This window comes from Scyliorhinus canicula, chromosome 5 (genome assembly GCF_902713615.1).
Source record: "Scyliorhinus canicula chromosome 5, sScyCan1.1, whole genome shotgun sequence".
Taxonomy (NCBI): domain Eukaryota; kingdom Metazoa; phylum Chordata; class Chondrichthyes; order Carcharhiniformes; family Scyliorhinidae; genus Scyliorhinus; species Scyliorhinus canicula.
In genome coordinates this window covers 110,217,669-110,241,626 of record NC_052150.1, presented here as the reverse complement: position 1 = coordinate 110,241,626, position 23,958 = coordinate 110,217,669, and the positions used below count along the sequence as shown (strand labels likewise).

The window sequence follows — 23,958 nt, the reverse complement described above, 5'->3', positions numbered from 1 at the left end:
GAATCTTAATAGAGGAGGAGGTCAAAAGCCTTTGGTTAGGATTGTAACCTGGAATGTCTGGGGGTTGAACGGGCTGGTCAAAAGGTCAAGGGCGTTTGCGCACCTTAAGAGTTGAAAAGCAGATATGATTTTTCTGCAGGAAAGGCATTTGTGAGTAAAAGATCAGGTGTGGATGAGGAAGGGACGGGTGGTGCAAACTTTCACTCAGGGCTTGATTCTAAGGTGAGGGGTGTCATGTTTTATTCAGTAAAAAGGTTACACTTGCAGTGACAAAGCAAGGTGTGGGACCCAGGGGGTAAGTATGTGATGGTGAGTGAGAGGTTGGCTGGACGTCAGTGGTGCTGGTCAATGTATATGCACCCAATTGGGATGGTGGGGACTTCATGAAAAGCTGTTAGTGAGCATCCCCGATCTGGATTCCCACAAGTGAATAATGGGGAGTGATTTTAATTGTGTGCTGGATGCAAGGATGGACTGGTTGAAGCCCAAGTTTGTGATGAAGACAGGGATGAGGGGATATACTCCTTTATCTCCCATGTCCACGGAGTATACACGAAAATTGAGTTATTTGAGGTAGGGAAGAAGCTTCTGGCGGGGTGATGGGGTGGAGTATACAGGTATAGTCATCTTGGACCATGAGGCTACATTCTGTTGCCGTGAGGCTGGAGTTGGGGCGGGCACAGACTGGGGTGGAGATTGGATTCGAGATTAATGGTAGATAAAATGTTTTGTAATAAGGTGCAATCTGCGATGAAGGATTATGTAGAATACAGTCAGAATGGGGAGGTCTCTGCAGGCAAGTTCTGAGAGGCGCTGAAGGTGGTGGTCGGGGGGGGGGGGGGGGAAGAGTGGGGGGTGATTGCATTTAAGGCACATAAGGATAAAGTTGAGAGGGAAGAGAGGGGGAGGTTGCTGGAGAGTATAGTGGAGATTGACCGTAGATATTCGGCAGCCTGACTAGGGAGCTTTTGGCAGAAAGGAAGGCAGTGGGCCAGCTCCATAGGGTGAGAGGGGACCAGTACAAGTATGGTGAAAAGGTTAGTCGGCTGCTGGCAAACCAGCTGAGGAGGCTAGCAGCGCCACAGGAAATTGTGCAGGTGAGGGTGATGGGGGGCAGGGAGGGGAAAAGAGTGGAGACGGAGACAGAAAAGTTCAACGAGGTCTTTGAGGACTTCTACAGATGGAGTTGTGAGCCTGGGTGAAGGAGGCAGGTATGGTGGGTTTCTTGGATGGGTTAGTGTCCCCAGAGGTGGAGGGTGGCAGGCATTGGAGAACCACTAAGGGTGCAGGAGATAGCAGAGGGGATGGGATTGATGCAGTTGGGGAAGATGCCAGGGCTGGATGGCTTCCCAGCTGAAATTTATAAATAATCTGGGGGGGGGGGGGGGGGGGGGGGGAGAGAGAGAAAGAGAGCTGACCCCGCACCTCTGCCCATCACGTTATTAAATACAGATGCAAGGTACTCGCCTGGCGATTGGGTGTGTACCGGAGATGGTGGCAGGAGACCAGACAGGGTTTGTGAAGGGGTGGCAGTTGTCCTGTAGTATTAGGAGGCTATTGAATGTGATCATGACCCGTCAGGTGGCAGGGTGCCCGAGATGAGGGATGATAGTAGGATGCAGAGAAGACCTTCCATCGTGTTGACTGGTGATATTTGTTCAAGAGCTTGAGGAGGATTGGGCTTGGGCCGAAGTGCGGGAGAGGACCAGAGAATCATGCCCATATGTTTGGTGGCCTTGATGAATTGAAGGGCTTTGGGGTGGGGTGTTTAAGGTTTTGTCGGAGGTACTGGGGTTTGGGGTAACTTTGTGTCCCTTTGCAGCGATATTCAGCGTGTCGGAAATGCTGGAGTTGCGGGGGAGGGGGCAACTCCTTGATCGCCCGGCAAAGGATACTGCTGAATTGGCGGTCAGCAGCACCGCCGGGGGTGGTGGCATGGATGGGGGAACGTACAGGAATTTCTGAGCCTGGAGAAGATTAGGTTTTGTCGGAGGAAGGGTTCTACACACAATGATATCCGTTCTTATCCATGAGTAAGGAATTGTTTGTCATCAAGGGAGAGGGGGGATATAAAGGGGAAACACTTGTACATACTGTGTATATTAATGGTACATGTGGAATAAAATAAATTTTAAAAAATGTTGCTTTTCAGATACTACATAAACTTGCGTTACAATACCCTAAGGCTAGGCCCGAGACTAGCTAAAGTCTGAAGTAAATAAAATGACTAAAACGTGAGATGTAATAAATACAGTGTACTTGTAATAAGTCTCTTTTTGACATGTTGATCTCAAAAATCGCACGGTAAACAGTGCAGGCAGTCAACTAGACTTCCCGTGCTAAAGGTCAATGAGATTCAAATTCCAATTCATTTCCTGCACCTATTGGTGCACTAATGCACCAATTCTGGCTGTTTCCATAGGTAATAATTCCAGGAACAGGTCGCTAGTTTGTCGCCAGGGGCTTATAGCTCGAGCGACACCACTCCACATCAAGCGTGGCTGACCAGGAGTCTCTCCCACTCTTACTGACAGCCACTTGTATGTTTGGAAAAATTTAATAGGTTGACACAACCTGCTTGACCACGTTATGAATGCATGCACCTTCCTTGGCTATCAAGTCCTGGGGTTGGACCCAAACCTGGAGCTTCTGGCTCAGAGACAAGGGTCAAGGTATCGCCCGGTGCCAGCGTAAATCAGTCCCCCGCCATGGCCAGAATTCTCCGCCACCCGGGAATCGGCGGGAGCGGGAATCACGCCCCGCCGATCAACGTGACCCCGGTGGCGATTCTCCGGCCCGCGATGGGCCGAAGTCCCGCCGCTGACAGGCCTCTCCCGCCAGCGGGAATTGGAGCACCTCTGGTGCCAGCGGGATTGGTGGCGCGAGCGGGCCCCCAGGATCCTTGGGGGGGGCGCGGGGTGATCGGACCCCAGGGGGTGCCCCCACGGTGGCCTGGCCCGCGATCAGGGCCCACCGATCGGCGGGCGGGCCAGTGCCATGGGGGCACTCTTTTTCTTCCGCCACCACCAGGGCCTCCACCATGACGGAGGCGGAAGAGACCCCCTAGCGCGCATGCACCGGTGGTGACGTCAGCGGCCGCTGACGCACCGGCGCATGCGTGGACCGGCGAAGGCCTTTCGGCCACCCCCGACGCCAGGTGGTGGGCGCCAAAGGCCGTTGCCGCCGGCCAGCGGAGCGGAAACCACTCCGGCGTGAGCCTAATTCCGCACCTTTGGGGAGGCCCGACGCCGGAGTGGTTGGCGCCACTCCGCTACGCCGGGAACCCCCCCGCCCTGCGGGTAGGGGAGAATCCCAGCCCAGGACATTACTGACTGCGCCACATTAAATGTGAAGGTATGGTTTTTGGGTGTGTTCGGTTTTTGGATTTATGGATAAAGGATGCTCAACCTGCATAACATAATAGATTTCCACAATGAAAGCATCAATAAATCAAACATTTGCACAGAATAAAACATGAGAATTCTTAAATTTAAACAGCTACAAAATAATGCTCACTGTCTAAATACGGAGCCATACTTGACAAGTGTCAGCAAAAAGCATGTTAATGTCATCCTAAACATGTACTTTTTCATCTCTTAAAAAACTTTCAGACCATTTTCAATTGCCTGCAGATTGAAGGTTAAAATATATTTAACAAAATAGTCCTGCACTTTATTTGCTATTGAGTATAGACTGCATCCTATAACATTACTTACTTGCAGCTTGATGATTTCACACGTTAAACTTGCAGCATCCATGAACCACTGGCCAAAGACCCTCACAGAGGTACAGTCATATTGACGAATGTCACACAATCCAGAATTCTCCAACTCTGTGATTTCAGGAAGCTGATCTTCGATGTTAATATCATAAAATGTGAATAAAATTGTGCTCTCAACAAAATGTTAAACTTGCAAGACCTTACATTTTGTTGTATGCAAGTGTTTTCCAAACTATAAATATCCTGAATTTTTTTCTTCAAATACATTAATTTAATTCCTACTTTCCATCATTAGCAAAGTGTGGGGGGATCGGGGGAAAAGGGAGTGGGGGGGGGGGGGGGGGTCATGACAACGAGCAGCATGTAACTGGATTGTTCTTCCCACTTGAGCAGATGCCTCCTTTTTGCTCAGTATCTCCCCATACTGTACAGCTTTGTTCACCAATGAGTAGAATAGGGAACAGAAGCTGCAACTTCAGGGTCTCAATTATTGCTTAATTATTAATAATTCCACAAGACTTCAATTGATGTGCTAAAGACTGCAAATGCAATAGGAAAGTTCAAAAAATTAGAAGCTTTATTGATTTGTGCCACAATACTTACCGACTAAAATACTGCAATCATAGCTGCTGAAACCTGAAAAACAGGTACAACCCCACTCAGTGCATTCACCATTGGTACTGCAAGAATTGGGACACCTTAGTGCTGACAAGATTTCCTGAGGTACACTGGACAAATGACCATTGCCACTTTCATGGTGGTTCCCAACTTCCAGAAGTTTCCTTTCACATTCATTCTCCAACAAACTTAGACCTCCACTTGCCCAGCTGACATCATCCTTCAGCTGAAGATCCAAGATACAAATATCTATAACATCCATTAATCGTCGGCCGATTAACTCTCCGCAGGCTCGACCTATACTGGAATTGGCAACTGTCTGTTGGCATAAATCAAAGACCATAGCTTCTGTCAGTCCAGAAGATGTAGGCCAAGAAGGCAAAATCTCTTGATGAAGTTCAGAAGTATGGTCCTCAGGAAAGAAGTAACTAAATCCTTCCAAATCTGTCTGAGTAAGACTTTGAAAAGGGAACGTTGGTAAATGTTCATAATAATTTTGCCGTTTCCATCTTCTATTATCAAGATGTCTTTTCTGATGGTAGTTGTTGTATTTATGTTTGTTCTTTCTAGTGTGTTGCCTTGAAGTGACTTGTGTTCTCAGCATGGTTTTCCCTCTGGGATTCACATAGGAGACCCTTGCAAAATGGACGGTTTGATTCAATTTACTCAGGCTGGCATAATGTATATCTCTTAAAGTAGAAACTCGAGACTTGTTTGGAGCATTGCGTCTACTGATTCCTCGAATCAGCTCAACAGTGCTGATGTACTTTGCTGTGACATCCAGTACAGGTATCAAATTGGAAAATATCACATTTTCTCTTCCCAGACAGGCTGAAGGAGCCGCAGATTGAGGAACAGAATCAAGTTTATTGGAAGATTGTTGCAGCACAATTGAATGAGAACTACAACTACAATAATGTTTTCTTTTGACAATAACAGGTGAAGGCGCTGTTTTATCAAACAGACTCTTTCCAGACAGAATTCTGCAAAAGGATAACCAAAAACAACATTACACATTGTTCACAGATCTGGGATAATGACAAGCTCTGTATTAAGTGCTGATTACATTTTACTTATATAAAATATGTCCAAAAGATTTACTATTTAAATTAAGGCTATCCCGTTTTCATGAATATTAATTTCCTTAGTTCATTATTTTATTTATCTTAATCACAGTTGTTAAATAATAAATTATTTAAATTAGATGTTCTGTAGTTTACCATTTACTTCGGCCAATGATCTAATAGCCATGTTGACCGAGGGTGCAAATCCCACAATGGCGGCTAAATCTTAAGAAGTGCCAAAAATGGGATTTGTGCCATCAAGATCGCAGAATGAGATCTTCCTCACTCCCTGGTGGTGACAGAATCAGGATCATGCCTCGGAAGGATATGACCCTGATTTGAATAAATGATCAGATTAGCGGGCCTGATGCTGATACCTCCAACCTCATCCTGACTATCCATCATGCTAAAACGAATCACAAAAATTAAAAACAGTTGAGATGATCACGCGGTGCACACGTACGTATAGTCCTCGGGTGGTGAAGGAAATGTCCAGGCCTTTCCCTCTGGCATTCCGGCAGTGCCCCGTGGGAAGTTCCATTGCGGAAGTTCCCCTTGTTCATGGCAGGGTTGCCCATCTGTGTGGAGGGGGTCTGTGGGGGTCTCAGTCCCTGTGGGGGTGGGAGAAGAGGGGTTCTCTGTGCCTATGAGAGTTTGTCTTGGGTAGGGGGGTGCTTTTTGTTTAACTTGGAGTTCCCTTTAACAAAGGTGCACCGATCCCAGGATTCTTGGCATTGTCAGTTTTTAGGCTCAACCTCTCCAGCTGACTGACAGAATCTCACTTCCCCTTTAAAATTTCAGAGTGCTGTTCAATATAGTGAAAAAAAACACCTGTGAAGCTTGTGAGCTTCACTGTGGTTTTCATGCCTGAGCCAACACTGCACATTTTTGGGACGATTTCATGTCATAGTTTTGAGAATTAACATAATCGACAAATCAAACCTACCATTGCATTAACAGAAATCTGGTACATGCTTTGTGGACTATCCAATTTTTCATTCTATTGAAGTTATTGGAAAAAAATAAAGGGGGTTCCATAATGGCCAAGCAATATACACTGCAGATCAACAATCATGAGGGGACGAAGAATGTTCAATGTATCATTTTTGGCCAAAACCTCTTCATCAATCATACCTCCAATTTTCAATGAAATTATCAAGGTTGTCAATCTGTTCTTGAATTGTGGTGTCATCTGGATCATGAAAGTCATTATTTGCATCACCATCAAATGTGCCACAAAGACCCCTGGTACTTCGGAAGTCTACACCTGGTGCTCTGAGTGTTAAACTCATTCCCCATTCACTCACATCAGCACGGACAAATGCTCCAGAAGAAAATGTGATCTATATAGAGAAACAAAATTGCAGCAAATCATCTTTAGTTAATTGATACGTTTGCTTTGAGATTCAGCTTATGGAGTACAAAATAAAAATATAAAATGCTGCAAAAAAGCAGGTTTGGCAGCACCTGTGGAGAGATAGAGAGAATGAACCAGATTTTCTGGCATCCTTGCAGCGTGTTTCTTGGCCACGGGAGGTGGTCCAACATTGGCTGACAGCAGGATCTTCTGGTTTTGCTATTGGAAATGGGATTTCCCATTGAATCCAACCTACGGTGCCAGGAAAACCTGCGGTGGGGTGCGCCATTGGCAGGACCAAAGATTCCACCAGCATGAACAGCTGGAATATCTGGCCCAATATTTCGATTTGGTATGACTCTTCCCAGAGAATCAGTTTTTTGAACATTACTGCCTCAGACAGGTTCGAATTTCTCCAGAGGTCCTTGTTGACATCTGCAGCCTCTTAGCTCAAGACCTCCTTTCAACGGAACCAAGTAGGACGGTCACAGTCCTTAATTTGTTCACCTTCACCTCCTTCAGGTGAAACCTGCAGGATTTCAAAATCTGCTGTGCATAAGTGCATCTCCAGGTGACAGATGTCATGTTTATCAAGGGCACCAATTAAGTTCACTTTGCAACTGATAAGGCCATTCAGAAGGAAAGGGCTATCAGATTCGATACAATGGTTGCATTCACACAGGGGCAGGGAGTCACAGACGGATTAAAAAGAAGCAATAAAGACATCATCTGATCAATGAGGTGTATTTGTCAATTGAAAGTTTGCAAGTCTCCCCGTATTTGCGGGGGTTTCCTTCGGGTGCTCTGGTTTCCTCCCACAGTCCAAAGAAGTGCAGGTTAGGTGGACTGGCCATGGTCGGGGTTACAGGATCTAGGTAGAGTGGTCTCTCCGAAGATGATTACAGACTCAACGGGCTGAATGGCCTACTTCTGCAGTGCAGGGATTCTATGAAAGGGCTCCACTCCATCAGTTGTTCAGCTGATATGCAAGGGGTTTTCATCATATGTGTTTGTGCGAGATATCCAGGAAGTTGTCATGATACATTCCTTCTCTACCAGTCAAATCTCCTGCAGCAGAGTCAGCAGCTTAGCTCCTTGGACATAAGGGGATATTGGATTCTCCAGTCCTCCAGCCCAGTGTTTCTCAGCTGAGCTCCGTTCGTTGGTGGCAGGATTCTCTACCCCACCACTTGTCAATGGGGTTTACCATTGAAACCTCCCCCCTCGCCACTGGGAAGCCCGTGGGCAGGATGCGCTGTCAGCGGGAACAGAGAACCCCTTTGGCGGAGAATTCTGGCCAAGGTCTACCCTCTAAGATCTTGGCTTATGACTCCTGTGAGGAGCCACTGATAAAGATAGATGGTAAAAATGAAGCCACATGTGTATAAAGGTTACCACTGAACAAATCACAGGGTTGCTGAAGTTGTGATTGGGCAGATCTCGGGGTGCCCTTCAATATGCACCAAAGTGTCATGTGAGAGTGCCTTTAAGAAATGTACCTTTAAGAAATGAAGCTGATCATATTACTGAAGTGATGTCACGGGGGGGGGGGGGGGGGGGGGGTAGCTGAGCTCACTTCTGCTTTTTGGGAGTTTTAGTTTCAGTTTGAAGAAAGCTTGGGTGTGGCTGTGAGATGTATTGCTGGTGATCTCTGCCATGAAGGACTATCTCTTAATCCTTTGGTGAAATCGGAATTGTAAAAAAGGTCTCAGTATTGAATATAAATCTAATGTGCTTCTGTTTGAAGGATTTGTTAAGTCTTTTGGATGTGTAAGGGAACAGTTTTCAGGATTGGGTAGTGTTGTATTATTTTCGGGGCTATCTTTGAAAGAAGGGGTGTTAAGAGATCCAATGTTTATTTAAAAGGTTAGTTTGAATTCATGGACTAAACATTGTTTTGTTTTTAAAACCACGTGTCCATAATTGTAATACTACACCTGGGGAACAAGCCGTGTGCTTCAAAAGCAACAATCCATTAAAGGTGGGGTTTGGTTGAACTCCATGATAAATTTTGGGGTTCTGAAAACACCTCTCCCAAAACAAAAGGGTCCAGACGTGTGTCTTGCATAACATGAGGATCCCTTGAGGACTGCAGGTACTGAAGGATGAAGGGTGAGGGAGCAGGTGGAGGAGGAGGTTGGAGGAAGAGATGAAAAACAGCAGGAAATGGAGGAAGAGACTGATGTGGGAAGGGTTCCTGTAGTTGTTCACCCAGCTGCGAGATGCCTGCGGTGGGCTTTTACAGGTATGGTTCAGCTAACCTGAATGAGTGTGGCCATGTGGCACATCAATGTTGGAGCCACTGTTCGGCACCTCCTCCAACACAAAGTATTCCCACAAGCAATATTCCTTTCTTCTCACCAACATCCACTGCTCATCTTCTACTGTTGTCATTTTATATTCCTCAAGGCTGATGGCCATTTGGCTGGCGAGAGGCATCAGTAAAGATGAATGGATAATGGAAACTTGAAATAAAATTTATGGTGCATAGGTGGCAATATAATTGACACATTAAGAGCTCCACACACCTAAGTAACCGTGCTTCTGAATCTACACGTTCTTTCTCTTTATTTTCTGATTACTTTTAACACAGGGGTGGGCAAACTTTTCCGTGCAAGGGCCACATTCAGAAATTCACAATTTTAAAGGGCCGCATAGTATATTAATTAATAGTCCCGGTTGTAACCAATTAGCGTGCGGCATATACCTCAGTGCTTCCCCCGGCGGCATCCTGCCTTTAGCCCTCTTTTTCTCTACTTTTCAAAAATGGCGATTCACCCGGTTATGATTCTGGGCGCCTCATATAGAACATAGAACAGTACAGCACAGAACAGGCCCTTCGGCCCTCGATGTTGTGCCGAGCAATGATCACCCTACTCAAGTCAACGTATCCACCCTATACCAGTAACCCAACAGCCCCCCCCAATTAACCTTATTAAAAAAAATTTTTTTTTTTAAATTATAAAATAAAATAAAATTTTTTTTATGACTTGATCTTGGTGGGCCGCATAAAGACCTTTGGCGGGCCGCATGCGGCCCGCAGGCTGTAGTTTGCCCACCCCTGTTTTAACATGATGCTACCCCTGTGGCTTTAGCAGAGCTAAAGGCACACTGCTTCCTCTCCTGCTCTGACTGTTCATATGCTCATGGCTGATGTTCTCTGGGCTATGGAGCATGTGGCAGAAGCATTGAAGATTGCTCCACCTGCACAGTAGCAGATTTGGCCATCAAGACAGGAGTCCACGGGCAGGATTCTGCAGCCTCTCAATTGTGTGTTTCTTGGTGGCAGGAGGCAGTGTGCCATTCGATGGTTGCGGGATTCTCTGTTCCCACCACTGTCAATGGGATTTCCCATTAAAGCCACTCCACATCTGGAAACCCGCGGGCAGAGCTGTGCTGCCGGCGGAGCTGGAGAATCCCACCGTCAGCGAATGGCCGGAGAATTCCGTCCCACCTATCTAGCTCTGACTGAGCTAACAAAAGCGAAAATGCTGGAAAATCTCAGTAGGTCTGGCAGCATCTGCAGGGAGAGAAAAGAGCTAACATTTTGAGTCCAGTGAGCTTTGACAAAGAGTCATTGGACTCGAAATGTTAGCTCTTTTCTCTACCTACAGATGCTGCCAGACCTGGTGAGATTTTCCAGCATTTTCTCTTTCGTTTCAGATTCCAGCATCCGCAGTAATTTGCTTTAATCTGACTGAACTACTTTAACTGTGACTATAAATTTGTAGTTTGAATTAATATGTTCTTAAGCATTTTCGCTAAAATTGACGGAAGCAATTTTAATAAAAACGAAACCAGTATTATTGGAAACCAGCCAGTTTACTTAAGTAGGCAGCCTTAATTATGAGAAACTTAGTAATTCATTAACAGATATGTTAGAAAGGCTGGAAGTGTACTTTGGAACATAAAAGTTTAAACTTTTATCATTATAAAGATATCAACACTTGATTATTTATAGACTCTTAAAGTGCTGTGGGAATAAGGTTAATGTGGGCTTCTCAGGCCACAGAATAAAGAGATAACATGAATATTAACCTCGACTATGAGAGGCCTTGAAGAGGTCCTTGTCCAAAGGAATGCAACTCCAAAAGGCAGACAGCTGTGTTGACCAATTTTTGCTGGACACTCAAGCCTCCCACAAGATAAGAGATATAGGGTGCAATTTACCAGAATTGGGATAGGGTCCCGTGGCGCTAGATTATCCAGGTATTTCCCAGTGCTCAGAGCCCCAAGAAACACCCCACTATCTAACACTCATCTGGGTAGATTGGGGCCCTCAGAGGGAAATTCCCTGACGAGGCTGCACTTAGCCTCATTTTCTGCCCGAGGAGCTCCACATGCCGGAACTCCTCAGTGCAGTGAGATCAGGATGCTATTTTTAAATGGTGCCCCAAAATGAGGTCCTGATCTCTCAAGCCCCCAATGCGACCCCAAACCCCGCCCAGCCCCAACTCATTACAAGCGGGACCTCGGCCTCACCCCTCCCATACCCACGAAGGGCACACCCTGGCCCAATCACTACGGTGCAAAAATTGACAGCTTGGCACTTTGGCATTGCCAGGCTGGCACCCATGTGGCACTACCATGGTGCCAGGCTGGTAGTCAGGGCGCCCAGGATCACCAGCAGTGCTAGGGTGCCATTCTGCGCAGAGGGTATGCAGCAGGAACTTCCAATCCTCTAGGAGACCCCCATGAGTGCTGTTCCATCTGGAGAACGTACTGAATGGGGCTCACCCGAAGTTTCCAAGGTGGGCGAGTTAGATCCTACTCCTTGGTTAGATCTTGGGAACGCACATTAGAGTGAAACTAGCTGTTTTACCTTTAATATGCAGATTTGCTATCAAGTGATCCACCCACAATGGGCGGGATTCACATCGCCAAGTTTCGTGAGGTCGTACTAGATCTCGCTGGGCGTGGCGAGCCGGGTAGGTCCCGGATGTGGGATCACCCAGCATCCACTGGTCACATTGCAGCGCGCTATGCTACTTCTTGGATGCATCGCAACCGATAGCTCCTGTCGATAGGGCATAATTTACCAGCCATATCCCGCCAGAATTAGGGGCTGGACAGGGTCAGTAGATCTCTGGAGAGACCTCTCCCGGGATTCCCGACTGTTCTTGTGCCTCGCAGGATCTAACCAGCTCTTGTGAAATGTCGAGATCTGTATTCCGCACACAATGGGTGGAACCTCATCTCACAGAGTGGAACTAAGAATCCTACTTAACTATGCTGACGCTGGATGGAATGGCCACCTGGCATTTGCCGGCCTAGCCGAGGAGATCCCAGTCGGGTGCAGTTCAGCTCTGGTCCCCATAAATGGGGACCAGGCGGAAAGGCACTTGGGGGTCTTTCAGGCGATCGGAGGCCCTTGTGTGGTCGGCCTCTGGGCAGGGTGGCACCCTGGCACTGCTGGTGCCACCTGGTCACCTTGGCACTGGCAGTACCACCTGACAACCTGGCAGTGCCACCTGGGTGCCAGCTTGGAACTGCCAGAGTGCCCAGGTTTCACTGCCAGTTTGACAGTGCCGAGGTGCCAAGCTGGCATTTTGCCCATCCCAGAGATTGGGCTCAGGGGTGCCCTGCCCTTGTGAGGTGGGGTCCCGTTGCAGGTTCGAGAGATTTGGGTGCCGTTTAAAAATGGCTTCCTGATCTCGAAGAGGCTTCCCAATCACATGCTAAGTGTTGCCTAGGGGTGGGTGGGGAGCTGGGGTGTGTGCAACAGAGTGCCGTTAGATAGCGGGGTCGTTCCCAGCGTTACAAGTGCCAGGCTAATCCCCGCTAATCCCATCTAGAAAAAGGATTCGGAATTTTTTTTGCTTACATCACGCCCATAGTTTGAGAAGACGCGTTGTGTTAAAGCTGAGACAACATGCATAATCAGCGGGAAAAAAACAACCTGCTATTTCTTACTTTATTATTGACAAGTTATAGACCAATTGGCTATTTTCCAACAATTATCTCAGTAGGGCTTACAATTTGTACGCTATAAAAAGCGGTCTTGAGAAACATACTGGGTAACGTCAGGCAGAGATGTTTATGGAGAAATGTTTTTCGGATCCATCACTTCATAACTTGGTCTGAGAGGGTGCTAAAGTTAAGCATTCTCCTCTTACGTTAATTAATACTTTTCTTTTTATATTTCTGACTTCTTACCTTTATAATCGTTAATAAACTCCTTAGATTCATAATTTAAAATGTTCTTTCTTGCCAAATGATTGAATCTCTAGAACCTGATATGATTTGTGAATGGGGGGGTTATTGCAAACATGTGACCCCCATACATTTTAGTTCAGATAAATTCAAAAATAAATTATATCAGGGTTGTGGGGAGGAATGGGAGTGCCTTGAGCGGAGTACCCATCTTCCCTCTCACGGTCCACTCGCACTTTTGTAGCCAATAGCTGGAATATTTGCACTTCAGTGAGGCACTAAATATCCAAGGCGCGGCTTTGCTCTATTCTATTTTACATTGGCAGACTGATGTGCAAGCCATTGCTGAGGGCTAACTTGCACTCAGTTACCTGATGTTTCATGGAAAGAGCCACTCGTTCCGTGGAGGCGAATATCAGTACGAAAACCTCAGACTATTAGTATGGCATTCATATGAGAGATTGATTCCTTTAGTTTCTCTGCAATTGTGTGCAATGTGTTTGGAAATTTGAACAGAACCGCACATATTTTCTGCTACTTCTTTGATGATGACTCTGAAGCTCTGAATTTGTGTCCAGCTAAGCAGAACTTGGAAGGGTCCTGTGTCATCGGAGCAACTCTCCACTTCTGTCCCCGCCTCCAGCATCTGCTCCAGCTCATTGGTGATGTGTGGCTCCCCACGTGACAACCCAACTACCTAGCTTAGAGTCCCCACCGGGGTGAGTGTATCAGAGCTGGTAGAAGCTGTACACAAGTTATATGAGGATGCTTCATAGAGCATGCAACCTCCTCGGAGGAATTCCCAACCTTATTCTGCACCCGCTGTTATGTGGCACATGAAGGACCTGTGGAAGATGCAAACCATGAATTAGAAGTGAAAACAGAAAGGAATCAAAGTTATCATTATGTTGATGATCATATTTTAGTTACTGATTACTGCAAATCAATGAGTGATTGTTGTTTTCCATGCATCTCTGTAATATTTAATTCAAGTAGCTGTGAGCCCCCCATTTCTCCATCCTCAAAGACCAGAAACTCCATGAATGCTGCTGATCTCGTTGCCTCCTCTTCCATAGCGGTCAAGGTGGTGATTACTGGAGGATCAGCCCCCAGTTCATTGTCTTTCCCTGGTGTTGTTCTCTTGCCTTGCAAGGAGAGAAAGAGCGAGTTTTAAATATAAGATCTGAAATGTTTTGATAGGGTGGAAGACAATTGGGCGGGATTCTACACTTCCCGCTAAGATCAGGAATCCAGTGTTGGGTCAAAAACAGATTTGGCGCAGGGTGGCAGATCAATTTCTAGTCTCTAATCCTGTCCCGCCGGCCATTGCGACTTTCCACCCCACAAACAGCTCATATGCATTAATTTGAATGCGATTAATGGGCTCGAAGCCCAAATCTCCACCCCCACCCCATTATGCTCTACCCCTCCCAGCTGGCAGTCACACGAGCATGATTTGGTGCAAGTATTTATAAAAGGGGTCCTGGCGCCATTGCCTTTGAGGGGGTGCAAGGAGGTAAGTATCTTTTTCATCGTTCCTTGTCTTCGGGCTTGCTGGGAGGTGTATGCCGGGCGGCCTGGGACTAGTGTTGCACCTTGGTGGCAAGGGTGTGGACTTGAGGCACCCCCTTTGGGATCAGGGTGCTGTGGTTTATCGTCCCATTTCTGATAATGACCTCCGCTGATGATTTAAGTTCTCACTGCATCTATTGAAAAAAAGGTTTGTCCTCAAACCAGCCAAGCTTAGTTTTCAAATGTCTTTAACGTTTTGAGGGTTTTAAACTTTAATTTACCAGCGCTTCCCTGCATGTAACACATATGAACTTTGAATCCTGATTTGCAGTGGAACAATTAATACCCATAACTCAAGTAATCACCTTTATCCTGCTTTGTTCCGGTTTTCAGCTTCGTCCTCATGGGTTGTTCACCAGAGGCCCTGAAATTAACACAAGCACTGCTGGCAACTGCAAAATGCAAGAATCTTTCTTAAGCCCAGAACACGTCAGCATACGGGATGCATGGCCTGCTCTCTGCCACTGCTCCCGGCAAGACTCCAGCGATTTGAAAAAAAAGAAGAGGTTCCCAGGTCAGCAGGCTGACATCAGGAGGAGGGGTTCTGACTCACTGGGCTCCGGAACTGTGCACTGCTGAGGGGGCACGCAAGCGCGGAACGGCCGGCATTCTGAAAACTGGTCACGCCATTGGGCACTACTTCCCGCAATCAGGAATGCCACAACCCATGGCCGCACAATCGGGAACACCACAACGCATGGCCCCATGACCCTCCCAACATCCACCTGCGGATCACCTGCGGGTCACGAAGCTGGGTTTGAAAATGACTGCCATATTTACTTACAGGTTCCTGACTGTTTAAAGTGTTGCCTGCTTCCAGTACCCTGGAAATGCTTTAAGGTCTCCTGGTCATGTAGATATCCATCTGTCCCACCATCTGGAAACCCTCATGTATCAGCAGTCTAATACAGGGATGGGCGAGGCCATGCTCAATTGGCATATCGCCAGGCGTTGGGAGTCCCCAATGCACTCTGTTCTATACCAGGCTCCATATCACACTGCAGCCAAGCTCCCAGCAAAGGCATATATTCGTCAGTGACCCCAATGGTAGGACATGCCCACACACCAGTCTTATAGCATAGAGCTGCACAGTATGAACGTCACACAACCAACTGCCACCATTCTGGCGGGAAGGCACAAGGATCAATCAATGAGGACACCCACAGTAGACCCCACTGGGAAAATCAGGTCAGAGGCCAGAGACCATAGCTAACACCTGTTGTAGCAGCCATGCGTACCCCATTTGGATGGGATATATGGTGGGGATAGAGGCTTTGCACATCAAGGGCCAGGTGCGTCATTGTTGGGGACAGGGCTGCATTGTCAAGTACATGATCTCGGAGGGGCTAGGGGGTGGATGGGTGGAGGGAAATGGTAAAGGTCGCCGAGCCGTCAAACTCCAGATGGCCATGTAATTTGGGGGGTTGGATGGTCAAGGGAAGCATTACCTTTTTGTCTCCCCACTCCGCTGGCACAAAAATGGAAGTTGGAACTCAGCCTACCATGCTAGTTATCTATCTGGCCGTTACTGCTGTGCAGATTCAAGGTGGAGAGAGTGCCAGGGCCAGCCCAGAGGAGACCCCACATGACAGGAGCCTGAGCCAGAACGGCAGGGGCCAGTGGATGGCCGGGAAACACGTGGCTACACTCGCTCGCTAGGGGACTTTGTTCCCTTTTGAGAAAATCGTGCTCTTAGTCTCTGAAACAGAGAATCCTGTCAATATTCATGAAAGGTGGCTGAAAGGAATGGGTGAGAGATGACATTCAGATGAGGGCGAGACCCTCTTCTAAAGTGGCTACTCAGATGGGGATGTAAGGAGGTGCCGCCAGAGATAGGAATGGGTGGAGCTGTAAGATGTGCTGATCTGAGGAGTGTTATGCAGGAGAAGGATAAAGAAGTCAGAAAGACATGAGTGACACTTGAATGTGGCATACTGCTCACCTTTTCTGCCCTAATGAGGTCATCAAACCTCTTGCAGTATTTTATCTCTGAGCAAAGGACCAAATTCCTGCTGCTCACCTCCTTAGCAACTTTCAAGCACACTTGTTTAGGCTGACCTCTTCTTTCCAGGGATGTCTCTCATAATTGTGGAGGGGGCGGTCGCTGCCTTCCCCACTGTTGAGACTCCAGCATTAGAGTCAATAGTTGCAACATGATTCAATTCAGCCCCTGCCGTGGCCCCTTTAAATATTAAGTCCGGTGCACATTATCATTATGCCCACCTCAAAGTGAGAGGTTAATGTTGTGGCGGAGTTAGAAAGCCACAGCGAAGCTTACTTCACAATCTTTCGGTTTCCTGATTTGTTACCGGCTTCCCCTACTGTGAACAGTCAAAAGGTTAAAATTCTGTCCAAAAAAATCTGAACGTGGATACGTCAGCATTACGTCCTATCTTGGCAAAATCAAAGCAGAATTTTAGTCCCAGAGAGTGTAAATTGTGTATCAAAGTCGGACTTGAGCCCAAGATGAAAATCACAGCATCAGTGAGAATGACTATTGCATATTCCAAAATATTCCAAAATATTAAAAAGTACAAAAAACTATTTTTCTAACCTCCAACTTTGTTATTGCAGTTGAGTTTTCAATCAATAAATCCACACTAATGGTCCATATCCATATAAAATTTAAACTTCCTCAATTAGAAATGACCATAGCAATCAATGTTAGCAGATGAATATTCAAAAGCAACAAAATAACATATTTTGGTAATTATTTGGAATTAAATTAACATGTTGAATGATTTCTATTAGCAAAAGAAATAGTCAAAATAACATGATGAAAGAGTACTTTTAACAAACACTGTTCTGGCTATAAAGGTAAGACATATTAGTGTTTTTTTAAACAATTTGGATTTGCTTTGGTGAGATGTGGTGTGACATGTTTGCTTTAAATAAGCTTGCAACAGAAATATATAGAAAACTTATGTTTGGAGAAATTCAAGCTATAGATTTAATCTGTCCACTAATCAACTAATGTCACCAACAGTAATTTACTGACTGGTGTTCTATTGAATAACTGCAAAATGATACTGTATAACAACAAATATACAAGGAAACTACTTACTGTTACTTTCTTTCCTTGGTAAGATTCAGTGATTTTAACATTGTTGCCTGTAATGTCTTGACTTTTCACAGCTAAATGGGGCCTGGTTTCATGTAGTTGTCCATTACACGTATCAAAAGCAATAACGTCCCCTCCTTCTTTAGCTACAAATCCACAGTTGCAAGAAGCTGGATAATGAGAACTCCCACAGTCCCATTGACGGACATGTACTTCAAAGTCTCGAGCAATACTCTTATACAACATAAAGGTTCCAGTTTTGTAATTGTCATAACGCCTAGGGTTGCAAACAAAATATGCTGAAATGATTGCAAAAGCACAGACATTTTGCAAACTTGCTAAATAATTTGAGATTAAACAAATCCATTACAGGAAAATTGTAATATTTATAGCCATATTTCTTGATAGTCTATTGAATACAAGAAATACAATTGCATATATTTTGTATAATATATAATACTGTAATAAATTAATTTAATCAAAGTTACAATTTACAATGTACATTGTTAACTCCTTATACATTTAGTTTCATGGTCAGAGGTTTTGTAGCATTTACCGAGTAATAGCAAGTAAAATGTTTAATTCAAAGTGCTTCACCAAGTAGAATCACAGAAAAATGTTGAAGAAAAGGTAATTGCTTGTAATTAAACATTTCTATGTGGTGAGAAAATTCCCCTGTTCTTCTTCTGCCATTATTCCTGCCTGAAAGTCAGAGGAATTTAATTTCACATTCAAAAGATAGTACCTCCAACAATAGTACAACATCAGTGCTCCATTATTTATATAATTATTTATCAATTTATTTTAGTTGAAGAGGTAAACATTTTCTGTTGTCCTACAGTCAACATAAAATCGACTATAATGCATAAACTAACTTTACAAATTACTTAAAATCATTTGTGAATGGAATTTCACGATGAGGAATCAACAATCGAGTACTATTTTTCTTTTTTAGCTGCTTGGATGATTATTGTGGGTTGGCAGAGATCAGGAAAGGAGTTTCTTTTTCTCGAGAGAAGGGGGAAATGGAGAAGCAAATCTACAGCCTCAAATTATCTCAGAAGCCACGTTAGGTGCAAGAATAGGAGTTATCGATGAGAAATTCGGAAGTATGACTTTCCCCAACCTCCTGTAGTTTTTATTTTTTCCCTTCAGATGGCCTGCATGACCACCAACCTGACTGACAGATTAAAACTATAGAGGGCAGCAAAGCCTACAGAAGATTGGAGCAGAGCAGCAGGTATGAAAAGACTGCCGTGAGTGTGTGCGCATGTGAGAGAGAGAGAGAGAGAGAGATATGCAGCAGAGGTGGTCTGGCTGGTTCACAAGAAATAGGAGTAGACCATATGACCTGCCAAGCTTGTTCCATTATTCAATACAGTCATGGCTGATCTTGGGCTTCAATTCTAGATAATTACACATTCCCCTTATCATGAGGCATTGCCCCTTTGTGCCTTGGATTCCCTAGCTGGCAGAACCAACTCAACATCTACCCTAATCACATCCCCTCAAAATATTGCAGGTTTTAATGAGATTACCCTCAACCTTCTAAATGCCAGAGAATATTAGCCCACTTTACTTAGCCCCTCATCAAAGGACAACCCCGTCTTCCTAAGGACCAATCTAGCGAACCTTCGCTGTACTGCCTCCAATGCAAGTTTTTAAAAAGTGGAAATCAAAACTTTATTCTTGTACACCATTTCCCTTGCAATAAAGGCCAACAGGCCATTTGCCTTGCTAATTGCTTGCTGCACTTGCATGCTAACTTCTTGTATTCCTTGTACAAGCACACACAATTTTCTTTGAACATCGGGAATCAGATGATGTTTGGGGCTCAGGGTAGAATATTGTTGGGGAGTGGGAGCTTTGATCACAGAGTTTGTGGGAAGGGGAAGACGGTGGTCAAGGATGTAAGCAGATGCATATGGGATGTCCAATTATATAGCGGGGAGGTGAATAGGGGCTACAACAAATTGTAGGGTGTAGGAAGGATGTCAACAGGAAAACCTGTTAGACGTGGAGGAAAAGCCCCTGCTTTTGCAGGCCCACAGGTTATGCAGCAAAGGTACATAACTGTTGCATCCAATTCTACCCGTCTCCTTTTTACGTGCTGGGTGCCCCAAAGCCTTGGAATTCTACCTGATTGTGATTAAAAATTGAATCATTGTAAAAGGGGAGACATGCATTTTCCATAAAAGGTTTCAACAATCGATCCGTTTCCTGAAGGTTGTTTGGTTCCCTGTGGCTCACCCATTCTCCATTAAAATGGGAGGATTTGAGACTGGTTGGATTCCTGATTCAGACTTTTAAAACTTTTCAATCTCCCACTAGGCTAATCCTTACATCACTAATGTACACCATAGTGGTTAGTGTGAATTGCGCTTTCACGTATCTGATCGTCAGTCCAGAAGTAAAACACTCGAACACGTCAGTAACGAATATTTGTTTATTCACGGCCGGGACAAATCTCTAAGCAGTCGGGTAACTACCTTCGAGAAGTGCCAAAGTCCCATAATAAGGACTGTATTTTTATACATTTTACAGCTTAGGGGTGGTCCCCTTAAATTCCTAGATACACCTATGATTTGGCAAGGATCCAGAACATGTACATATATGGAATTATTCTTCGAGGTCAGGAGGTTATTTTTGACATAATCATTAGCACAAGTCACTATTAATATTGTTACAAAGGTTTTTCTTATCCCATGGCCAATGTTTATTTGTTTCAACTGGTCAAACGAGCTTAATTGCGCTATCTCCGCAATAAAGTAACGCTTCCCATTCATTCCATTCTTTGACTTTTTGACCTCTCTGCTTTCACAGATGCAGGTCAGAACATTAAATAGTACTAAAGCCACACTCCCCTTTTTCCATCCCATGACCTTCTGACATCTCTGCTTTCACAGATGCCGGTCAGAACACGCTCCCTTTATTTCATCCCTTGACCTGTTGACATCTTTTTCACAGAGCTTTTCAGAACTGTTATATTAACCCTATCAGCGAAGTTCCAAATGAAATCCACTTCTACATTAGCACTGTTGCTTCACAGAACCAGGGTCCCAGATTCGATTCCCAGCTTAGGTCACTGTCTGTGCAGAGTCTGCACGTTCTCCATGTGTCTGCGTGGATTTCCTCCAGGTGCTCCAGTTTCCCCCCACAAGTCCCGATAGACGTGCTGTTTTGTAATTTGGACATTCTGAATTCTCCCTCCGTGTACCTGAACAGGTGCCGGAATGTGGCGACTAGGGGCTTTTCACAGTAACTTCATTGCTGTGACAATGTAAGCCTACTTAGAACATAGAACAGCACAGAACAGGCCCTTCGGCCCTCGATGTTGTGCCGAGCAATGATCACCCTACTCAAACCCACGTATCCACCCTATACCCGTTACCCAACAACCCCCCCCCCCCCCCAACCTTACTTTTTTGGGACACGACTGGCAATTTAGTATTGCCAATCCACCTAACCCGCACATCTTTAGACTGTGGGAGGAAACCGGAGCACCCGGAGGAAACCCACGCACACACGGGGAGGACGTGCAGACTCTGCACAGACAGTGACCCAGCCGGGAATCGAACCTGGGACCCTGGAGCTGTGAAGCATTTATGCTAACCACCATGCTACTAAACAGCCCTGTGACACTAATAAAGATTATTATAACTTTAATTTGAGTAGCATTTGCAGAAAGCAAACCAATCTTCCCAGATGGAGTATATGCCATTAAGTAACTGGAGAATTGTGCAAAACAAGCTGAGAATGGACAGCAAAGCAAATTAAGCTATAAAGATAATTGGAAGTTACCTGCCATCAAATGTGATCAGGTGTGGATCCGTATATGAGTAACAATAGGCAGTGGGGACATCTTTCACTATTATCTAAATTTTAAGAAAAAATAATGATTAAAATAATCAACTGCATCATTTGATCGAAAGGAAGAACTTGTAAGAGTTTAATCTTGCACACCCAGTGGGGAAACTATATTAAGACAAGGCTACATATAATATTACACTTGAATTCTCAACACTTAAATTCTCCAATACATACTCCCTGTGACTGCAGTTCTTCATTGGATGTATTAAATTAGTGGAACTTAAAAATGTAAGCATAGGGAATTTGTAAAATAAAATCAAGACGACATGGGTCTCGATCTAACCGAATTGCAACAGAGTCCTGTGTCGAGTGTGTTTAGCCAGGTGTTTCCTGGCACTCGTAACACCATGCTACCTAACGGGACTCTGTTGCAATTTGGGTCTTCAGTGGGGAACGCCCCACCGAGACCACACTTATACCTGTTTCCAGGGTGACACAAAGGCAGTGCCAGGTGCCCGGATGGTACTAGCAGTGCTAGGGTGCCACACTGCCCAGACGGCAACCACCTGTGGGCCGCCGATCCCCTGGGAGACCACCCCCAAGTGCCATTCCATCTGATCCCAGTTTGTAGGGACTAGCACTGAACAGCGTTTGCCTGAAGGTCTTCAAGGCGAAAGGGTTAGATCCCATGCCCTCAATAGATCAGGGGAGCACATATTAGAATGAGACTAGCTGTTAGAGGCAAGGTGTGGCGAGCTGGGTAGATTCCCGAGGCCGCACCACCACCTTGTTTTTTGATAAACCCGTTTAGTTGTATTAACAAGCAGAATTTAAATGAGACAAGTAAAATTCATAAAATTGACTTCCAGTGCGGCCACGGAGTGAGTGGTCGCAATTTTGATGGTTCCTGCTCGAGATGGAATTTCTTGGACTTTTTTAACCTGATTTAAGGGCTGTTTGCTGGTGCAAGGTACATGAGTGCTGAGGAATAGAAGTGCTCCATCGGTGGGGCTGATTTATAGCTTACTAGAAGAGTGTAACGAGTAAAAGGCAGCAGCCTGGCTGAGTTTATTCGAAGTGCAACACAGGAAAAGATGGCGGTGGGTTCTGGGGCATCGTTGCCCACCCAGTGGTTTGAGCAGATTATGGAGTTTTGGGAGTATGAATTTCCAGCAGTAGAGCAGGAGACCTCAGAAGACCTGGAAAAGGTGGTGGACCTGCTTAGGCATCTATCATGAGAGTGGAGCAGATGCTAGATGTGCAGGGTGGAGGAATCGGCGGGATAGCATGAGTGCTGGATGGCCTTGCTGGAAGCAGAGATGGTACCCGTGGTGGAGAACCATAGCGGTTGAGGGAAAGATGGCGGACTTCGAGCACCTTTCCAGGAGGCAGAATCTCCAGATCGTGCAGCTGCCTGAAGGCAGCATGCTCAAGAGTTGGCAGGGGAGGGGGTTCATTGACTGTCCCCCTGAGCTGGATCAAGAGCACAAGGCGTTGCGAAGAAGGCAGAAGGCGGTGGAGCCGCCGAGAGCAATGGTGGTGCGGCTGCATCATTTTCTCGATCAGGAGAAGATACTGTGGTAGGCAAAGCAAACAAAAAAAGTGCACCTGGAAAGAAAATGTGCTGAGGGCTTGGGTGCAGAGTTGGACAGAGTTGGGTACAGAGTGGGCTGGTTATAATTGGATCAAGGCTGCCCTCTAAAAGAAGAGGTGAAGTTTGGGATGTTGTATCCTGCTCAACTGTAGGTCACTCATCAGAAGTAAGGTTTTTATTTTGATATGCCAGAGGATGCAAGTGAATTTATGAGAGACCACGGACTGGGAGTTGTGTGAGGACATTGAGCTGTGGAGATGCTAAGTTGGGGAACGTGGGTTTATATGACAGGTGGTTGGTTGTATTTAATGGATATAAGTGCAGAGTGGGTGACTGTGTTCTTTTTTTACTGTTTTTGATGGCGGACATGTTGGGGAGGGCCCGGGGTGGGGGCTGGATAAAGAGGTATCATGTTGATCGGTGAGGGGATGGCACAGGGCACCCTTCAACTTGGTTGATTACGTGGAACATTTGGGGTTCAAGTGGTCCGGTCAAAAGTTTGCGCGTTTTCACACATTTAAACGAGAACGTTGTGTTTCTGCGGAAGATGCACCTGAAGCTGGAGGACCAGACGAGGCTGAGGAAGAGTTGGGTGGGGCAGGTGTTCCACTCAGGGTTGGATATAAAGATGGGGGGGGGGGGGTTTGATTGACAAGAGGATGGCCTTTGAGGTTGGCAGTATTGTAAACTGGGGGTAGATTTGTGATGGTTAGTGGGAACCTTGAGGGAATACCTGTAGGACTAGTGAATGCATACGCCTCAAATAAGGATGTGTGAAGTGATCTGTTAAGTCAGGGGTGGGCAAACTACGGCCCACGGGCCGCATGCGGCCCGACAAAGGTTTTTATGTGGCCCGCCAATGAGGTGCCCGGAATCATAACCGGCATTTTTGAAAAGCCGCCGGGGAAAAGCCGCTGAAGTAAATGCGCTTATTCAATAAGCGCATTTACTTCAGCGGCTTTTCCCTGGCGGCTTTTCAAAAATGCCGGTTAAGATTCCGGGCACCTC

At 45.7% G+C, this 23,958-nt stretch overlaps 1 protein-coding gene across 1 annotated transcript in view; it reads right to left on the bottom strand.

Annotated features, from left to right (window-relative positions):
- Nucleotides 1-23,958, bottom strand: part of vwdel (von Willebrand factor D and EGF domains-like) — a 381,724-nt gene that overhangs the window by 153,548 nt on the left and 204,218 nt on the right. The window contains exons 9-13 of the mRNA XM_038797496.1: nucleotides 21,348-21,421; nucleotides 17,550-17,823; nucleotides 6,538-6,746; nucleotides 4,325-5,322; nucleotides 3,717-3,853 (exon numbers count right to left, since the gene is read on the bottom strand). Coding sequence (XP_038653424.1) covers nucleotides 3,717-3,853; nucleotides 4,325-5,322; nucleotides 6,538-6,746; nucleotides 17,550-17,823; nucleotides 21,348-21,421 — 1,692 coding nt within the window. The remainder of the gene's footprint in view (nucleotides 1-3,716; nucleotides 3,854-4,324; nucleotides 5,323-6,537; nucleotides 6,747-17,549; nucleotides 17,824-21,347; nucleotides 21,422-23,958) is intronic.